Source organism: Charadrius vociferus, unplaced genomic scaffold, assembly GCF_000708025.1.
Source record: "Charadrius vociferus isolate BGI_N301 unplaced genomic scaffold, ASM70802v2 scaffold74, whole genome shotgun sequence".
NCBI lineage: Eukaryota > Metazoa > Chordata > Aves > Charadriiformes > Charadriidae > Charadrius > Charadrius vociferus.
The window spans coordinates 930,704-938,273 of record NW_009647849.1 but is presented as its reverse complement, the minus strand read 5'-3'; the positions used below and the strand labels follow the sequence as shown (position 1 = coordinate 938,273).

Here is a 7,570-nt window from a genome sequence, read left to right as displayed (position 1 = left end):
AGCTGGGCGATGACGGTAAGGGCGGCGGGTGAGGCGGCCCGTGCGCTGAAGTGCTTACGAGGAAGCTGCGAAGGTCAAGTGTAGGTTAAACCCTGGTCGTTCCCCTCCTTCCTTGCTTTTAACGGGTTTTTTTGCCGGTTTTGTTGCGTTGCGCTCCATCTGTGCAAAGCCGTTTACAGGCTTGTGGACACGTCAGCCCGTGTTTGCGTTTTGCAGGTATCTCGGCATCTCATTAAGGGTTAATTACTGGCAGCGAGACCCTGGCTCTGTGACAGACCTTAGGAAGGCATTTCAGCGTTGTCTTTTCGGGGTTGTACATATGTACACGTACACGATTGTACATGCGTGTGCGTGTGGAGGCGGTGCTGATGTCTGGCTCATCCCTGAGGGATCTGTTCTGTGAACTGAGGGGTTACAGTGCAGAGGTGGACTCCTGCCCTGGTCCTTTGAGAGGCATTTCTTTTTTAGTATAAAAGACTGTCTTTAATGGTCTTTATTTAATTGATGCCACCGATAGCCTTCTGTAATGGGCAGGTAACTCAGAGTGTGTTTGGCGTACAGGCGGTCTCCAGTAAGCCGGTTCATCTTGTCCTGTGGTGAGGTTCTCACAGCTCTTGGACATCTACTGTAGATGAGTAACACTGAGAAAACGAACCTAAAGTAGTAGTATTTGATTTGCTCTCTAGCCAGGCTGTGTGCCAGGGTTTTGTAACGTTTGACATGTTCAGGCACTTCCTTACATTTAATGCAAAGAGACATACTTGCAGGAGAGGAAGAGCCTTAAAGCTAAAATACAGGTAACAACTGAAAGGTTTCACGTGATTTGGGGGGTGTGTTAATCTTGGAGAGAAATGAGAGTGGTTTTGATCTTGTGCTCCATGTTATGCTACTGAATCACACTTTATGATCTGTATTGTACTGTATTTTAACCTGTTTAATACGTAAGATAATTCTGCATTAAAAATACAAGGCAAAATGATAAGTTACTGCCTTTTTGTTTGGTTGTAGTGGTTGAAAAATTTGACTACGTTTTTCCAGAAAACGGTCTTGTAGCATACAAAGATGGGAAATTCTTGGGCAAGCAGGTAAGTGTGAAATTTCCAGTAATGTGAAAGAGACGTTTTCTAAACAAGATTTTGCTTTGTTGCTACACTGCAGTCCTCCATAGTCGCTCTCCTAAGGGCAAAATTGCTGCTGTTTTCGTGTGTTACTTCTGTAACAGATCATTCATTTGTCGCTCTGAATAACGCGATGACAATATTTCCCTTAAGCTTTATTCTTTGGGGTATTCCCAAAACTGAAAGTTACTGCAGTCTGGAGTGCCTGATTGAATAAGAACTGTGCAAATCCTGGAACAGCCTTTCCCTCAGCTTATCCGTAGGAAACGTGGCCAAGCCCTCCTGGGGGTCCTGTGGATGTGGCATTTCATAGCTGATGTCTGTTGGGCCTCAGGGTTCAGAAATTTTCTTGTAGGTCTCTCATAGCTGCTTTGTAGTATTAATTCAGAGTGCGCATTCTGATACGCTGCATAAGCTAGAAGGTAAAGATACCCTAACCACCTTCATTGGTTAAACATAAGTAACGGAGACTAAAATTCTGAAAGAGATCCTGGCTGAAATTGCCAACAGGAGCAGTGGTTTCCAGTTTACTGTAGTAACAACCTCTGTTTCTTCACACTTGGCTACAGTAGATGTTAACTGCAACTTTTTGTTTAGTTTTGCTGTCTTTGGCCCACACTGTTTCCTTCTAAAGCAGGTAGTAGGGAGCATGTTAAATGAGAGCTTGGTATTATGGTTTAAAACAAAAAAAACAACACAAGAAGAAAAATGAGAGCCATTAGTTAGTACACATGTGCATCAGCTGAGAGTTAGTTATTGGAGCCATGTTTCTTTGTGGTGTTAACCATACCCAATTATCCAATGTCTGTGTTTTCCATGTGACTTGTTTTTAGAATCTCAAATTCTGGATCCTTGGTTGAATGGTATTTGTTTTGTTAGAACATTCAGGGTTACCTGGGTGAGGACATACTTCAAGATCTAATCAACTACTGCCTGAGTTATATTGCAAAGATTAAACTGCCAAAGAAAAGGTATGTGCATACACACATCTCAGTGTCACTACATTCTCCATGCTATAGTGTTGAGCATAAATACGTAAAGCAGTCTGCTCAGCAAAAAATGAGTAATTTGTGGTTTAGGAACACTGTATACATGAAACAGAGCTCAGCCCGTGCATACAAAGACAAGGTCCCAGCTGAAGCACAGATTTGACATACTGATTGAGCATTTTTAAGAGGGAAGGAACTTCAGTTTGGAAATAGGAGTATTTCCTTGACATGTTTGGAACTCAGCAGCATAATGCTTTCCAGAGATTAGAAGCGTGCAGTAAGATGAGTTCTGTCAGATGTGTGAGGGTGCAGCTGCTTGAGACATTAATACGTACCATACATGAGGCTAGATAGAAACACTGCCAAGATTGCTCTAAATCTTGTCCCTTTGCCCCAAAGCTGTCAGACTGGCCTGTCAGGGTCTGAGGGTTGAGTTGGCAGGATGCTCCAGTTATACTTTTAAAACCAAATCATACTTTTAAAAGTCAGTAAGGATGATGTTGAGGTTGCCAGATTCAAATAAAAGTCCAAAAGACTCCTTGATGCCAGAGGTATTGGTTGCTACCCGTTGTTCTCATGCATATAATGAGAGGCTGAAGGAGACATCCGACTCTCATTGTCTTCAGAGTTAAACAAAATTTCTTTGTGGTATTCAGTATTTTGAGGAATTTTTCATCTATTTTCTGTTTCATTAATCAATTCTTTTTCAGGGGCACTTTTATTGAGTTCCGAAATGGGATGTTAAATGTGTCTCCGATTGGAAGAAGCTGCAGCCAGGAAGAAAGAGTTGAGTTCTATGAACTTGATAAAGTGAGTTACAACTCTTGAAAAATATCCAACTCTTCTGGAAGAGGCAGTTATGGGTTGGTTATGATTATTAAAAAGCTTTTATACTTTGTGCAATTTTTTTTCATTTTAATTCTTTCCATGTGGCTTAACTAACCTCTTAGTTCAGACTTGAGGAAATACACAATAGGGGTTTTTGTTGCAATAGTTAACAATGATTACTTGCAGAAGGGGTGGGTTTGGCTCATGTTTCTTTTAACCCTGTATCCAGAGTACCGAACATCCTACCTCTACACACAGGGTTCCTGAAAAACGCTGTCATAGATAAAACTGTACTAATCTGGAGTGCTTTTTAGTATTCCAGGCTATATCCATTCAAATCAATAAAACTATTGCTTTTCTTGTCAACTCTTTAAAGCCTTTTCAAGCAGAATTTAAAAGCTGAGGTCAAACTATTCACCATTTATTTTCCTTTGTACACAGTTGAATGTGCAGGCTGAAACAAATCAGAGCCATGGTATCAGAGTTCTGTTCCCTGCTACACTGTAACAACTGTTTCTGACCTGATACAAAAACTGAAGTCTAATTTCTCAAAAGCGGTCTGTGCCTGCAACTCAGTTAATGGATGCAGAAAGACATCTAAGCCCAAGGCATTCTGAAACTCCTTTTTGGAGTATCACAAGATTAGTACCAGTTTTGAGACTCTTCCTATGCCTCAGTCTCCTCATTTGTAAAACTGAATTTTACCTGGAGCTAAAGCATACTTCTGTAGTATTCTAAGATTTTCAGATAGAAAAGCAAGTATCACAACATGTTTGTGAAGTTTTGCTGTCTTTTTTTGCAAGTTGGTAACAGCTTAAAGTGGAAATGTTCTCTGGGTGCTTTCAGTAATAATAAAATACAGCTATAGCAAACTAGTCCTTGTACTCAGACCTTTGGATATTTTTGGGGTAGTTTTTTGGGTTATCTTTTTATTGATTAATTACCACAGCATGTAACTGATGTTTGGTTTTATTCTGGTTGTGTGTTATTGTTTTTTTTAAACAGAAGGAACATATAAGAGAGAAATTTGTAGCTGATTTACGAAGAGAATTTGCAGGAAAAGGCCTCACATTTTCTATAGGTATCACATTTAAAAGAATTCCATTTCACTTAGGATATGTCAGACCCATAAGAGGATATAACTTATCTCATTTGTGTGACAGTTATCTCTCACGGCGGGGGGAGGATTGCAGGCGCTGCATGCAAGACTAAGGCTCTTTTTCCTCTTAGCTTTCATTTGGTACATTTTAACTGAAATCCATCAACAGAGAGTACTTCATTGCTTGTCATCAGTGCATTGTCTTTTAATGTCAGTTATGCGACTGATTCTGCTCATTTTGAAACATATTACATGCTTCAGATTAGTCAGAGTTGTTTCTGTGAATCAATTTTCATCAGAAATACTACATCAGTGCTGTTCCAGTAGCCCTTGGTTCTTCAGTTCTGTAGCTGCATTGTGTGGGAGGAAAGAGAGGAAAGACAATGCAAAAGCAAGTGCAAGCTTAAAAAGAAAACTGATAATAAGGAGGAATTCATTTTCCATGCATTTTTTGGGGTTTTTTTCCCCTCTCCCCCAATATATTACCATGTTGTTATTTTTCAGAATTATCAAAAATATGGTTACCATTAGAGCTGTGGTACTGAAACACTAAGGCAGAAATGAAGAGCAGTATAGCTCTCGTAAGGCATGTTGTAAATAGCTTTTTGACACCTGCTTCAACTGGGAACTGTGCTTTTATGTGTTGGTAAAGTCCAAGGATTTGGAACTGGAACAGCTGTTGTCCTGTTAAGCTGTGTTAAAAAGGCCAATTCCTTCCTTTGTTCTATCCTGAATGCTTTAGAAAATCTTTTGCATAAGAGTTTATGGCTGTACATGCACCAATGGCTGTATTCATTTGTGTAGTTTCTTTATAAAAGTAAAAAGATTTAAATGTAGTTTTTTAAAAAAAAAGTTTGTTTGAGAGCAGTCAGTGTTTGGGAACATGCTAAGACTTTCATATTTGTTTAATGGCTAAACAGTAATCTGTAAATCACAACCCTAGTAACTGATACCCTATAAAAAGACTTTGTACTTGTTAAGACTTAATTCTGGGGTCTCATAACATTTCTGTGACTTCTGCAAAGCTCCCTCTACCAAAAATCTTACCAAGGTTAGTTTTTCATCACTTACACTCCCCTCAGAAATGTGTTCTTATAATAAAACAAAGTTTGCTTGTCTCATGTTTATCCTAGGAGGCCAGATAAGCTTCGATGTGTTCCCAGATGGCTGGGATAAGCGGTACTGCTTAGGAATCGTTGCTAACGATGGATACAAGACTATCTATTTCTTTGGAGATAAGACTATGCCAGTGAGTATATTGTTTTGTATATACATTTCAGAGCTGCTGTTTTAAAAGCACAAGCACTGTAGGCTCCAACCAAGTGCCTTATGCCTGACACGAACTGAAGTCAGAATATAAATGCGAGCGTGTCCGTGTTTAACTGGCTGTGCAGTACTGGTCAGCGTAATGCTGGGCGACAGCTGCGAGCATAGATTTTTCTGCATTTCCTGAAGTGAGCACAGTGTTCTTGACAGACTTAATACTGGAATATGTTTGCAAATTAAACTTCTGTAATTATGTTAAAACCTAGGTGACATGGCATACAGAACTCATTATCCCTGTTTGGTTATTGTAGATAGATGATGCTTAGTGGCTGCTGATTATTGAACATATTTATTTTCCATTTAATTTAATACTGTTCCTCTGCTCACCACTCACTCTCTCCACATTGAGGAACTGAAATTATATATAAACCCTGTCGCTGGAAGGAGCTAAACAACTGCAGGGTGATTCAGAGGCTTTTGAAAAGGTTGAGCTGAGACCAGACTAGAGCTAGCGAGGGCAACACCAAGCACAAGGACTTGGATGAAATTAAGGCTGTCTGAACATGGCCAAAAGACAGTGTCAGGCTAAGTTTTATAATAAAAGGCTTAATTTTACAAGAACTTACTGAGAACTTCATAGTTGTATAAACTTAAAAAGGCCAAGTTTTATCAGAAAAACAAGCTTTAAATGAAAGGGGGGGAGTTTCCCCCTTGACAGCTGCAAAAGTAGTCACTTGTCCCTCTGGCATAGAGCTTATGGACAGTTGATTTTAAACCTTGTAATTGGCAGTGCAGCATTTTCAGAGTTTTGAAGTAGCAGGAATTGCTGCCGACTCACTGGAAAGCAGCGTGGCAAGCAATGTACAGAAATTAGGTGCTGCTTCCTGTAGCGCATGAAGCTGTGGCTTTCAGGGATCTCTGCTTATGCAGATGGCAGCACCTTTGTTCCCTGAGCCAGCTGTGAAAGGAGCTTTTCATCGCTTTCTTGTGATTAGAAACCATTTATGAATGTCGTATCAGACCAGTTAGCTAGCAAGGCCAGAACAGTACTGCAATAGCAAAGGATCAACAGTCGTAACAATGATTTACCTAAAAGGAAAGGAAGCCAAGTGGGAAGGAAGAGGATAATGGAAATAAGTTACAAGTACCATGTGCTGGTATAGTGTCCTGTAACAAGCTTTACACCTTAATATTAAGACCTAAATAATTTTAAAAAGTCAATACTGGGTTGCTGTACCAAACTAAAAACATGGCTAAACTTAAACTGAGAGTTCTACTCTTTCCTTACCAATTCTAACATGGAGGTTGGAAGTTCTCGCACAAGTGTTTGTGGTGCTCAGCAGAAGTTGCAGCACAGGTGTGCTATAAACACGTTACACAAAATCTCAAAATGGTGGTTTGCTGTTTCTTACCTTTCTGGAACATCTCAGACATGAATGTTATCTCCCTTCTTTCTATAATTTCCCTTATGTGTTCCTTCTTCACCCCAAGACTGTGACTATACATGACGCTATATAACACTAAATCCTCTTCTGCTTTTTTCCTTTTCTGTTCTCAGGGAGGGAATGACTACGAAATTTTCACAGACTCCAGAACAGAAGGCCACAGCGTCACATCCCCACAGGATACGAGAAGAATCTGTGAAGAGCTGTTTTTTAAATAAAAGACTTTTAGAATTGACACTTAGAAAACGGTTAAGACAGCTTAGTAACTCAAAACATCTTCCTTCATTCTATGTTGTTTTTTGTAATTGGTCAGGCATTACAGAAGGGAAGCTGCTGTTTAGAAGATGAACATTTTAGAGGTTTTTCAAACACTACCTTATGCTATAAAGACATGAATTATCAGACAATTGGGATTTCCTTGTTTAAACTGGAAGATGAGTAAAAGAGACAGGTTTTATTTTTTTCTCGGGGTGGGAAGAACTGAGCTAGAAGTCCCTGACCTCACACATGTTGCAGTGCATGGTCAGAAGGTGCGTCGAGTCTACCACCACTGGAGAGGCTGGACCAACTGGTGCTAAAGTGACCTCCTCAGTACAGTTGCAGTGCCAATGCACAGTACAGTTCACGGTACCTACACTTTTTTGCAGACTGTTTTAAAGTCTAAAAAATAAAAAAAAAATATATAAAAATTAATTAAACCAACTTGAGCATAGTAGCAAAATATATTTCTGTCACTAATTACATTTCCGATTTTCCTGGTAAGACATTAAAGGTAGATGAGATTTTAGTACTAAGAAAAATGACCTAAACTCTATTTCTATTAAA

General features: G+C 39.5%; 1 protein-coding gene across 1 annotated transcript; it reads left to right on the top strand.

The window, feature by feature from the left end:
* The first annotated feature begins 9 nt into the window (after positions 1 to 9).
* Positions 10 to 6,963, top strand: PMM2 (phosphomannomutase 2). The gene is made up of 7 exons (XM_009882904.1): positions 10 to 73; positions 1,009 to 1,085; positions 1,998 to 2,089; positions 2,818 to 2,917; positions 3,941 to 4,016; positions 5,168 to 5,283; positions 6,859 to 6,963. Exons 1-7 carry the CDS (start codon positions 10 to 12, stop codon positions 6,961 to 6,963), a joined length of 630 nt encoding a protein of 209 aa, XP_009881206.1.
* Positions 6,964 to 7,570: the final 607 nt, after the last annotated feature.

What these genes read in the sequence shown, in the direction of transcription:
- PMM2 (XM_009882904.1), top strand. Translation starts at nt 10, where the DNA reads ATGACGGTAAGGGCGGCGGGTGAGGCGGCCCGTGCGCTGAAGTGCTTA. An exon ending in CTTACGAGGAAGCTGCGAAG is followed by an intron (nt 74 to 1,008) that starts GTCAAGTGTAGG and finishes GTTTGGTTGTAG; the next exon opens with TGGTTGAAAAATTTGACTAC. An exon ending in TTGGAGATAAGACTATGCCA is followed by an intron (nt 5,284 to 6,858) that starts GTGAGTATATTG and finishes TTCTGTTCTCAG; the next exon opens with GGAGGGAATGACTACGAAAT.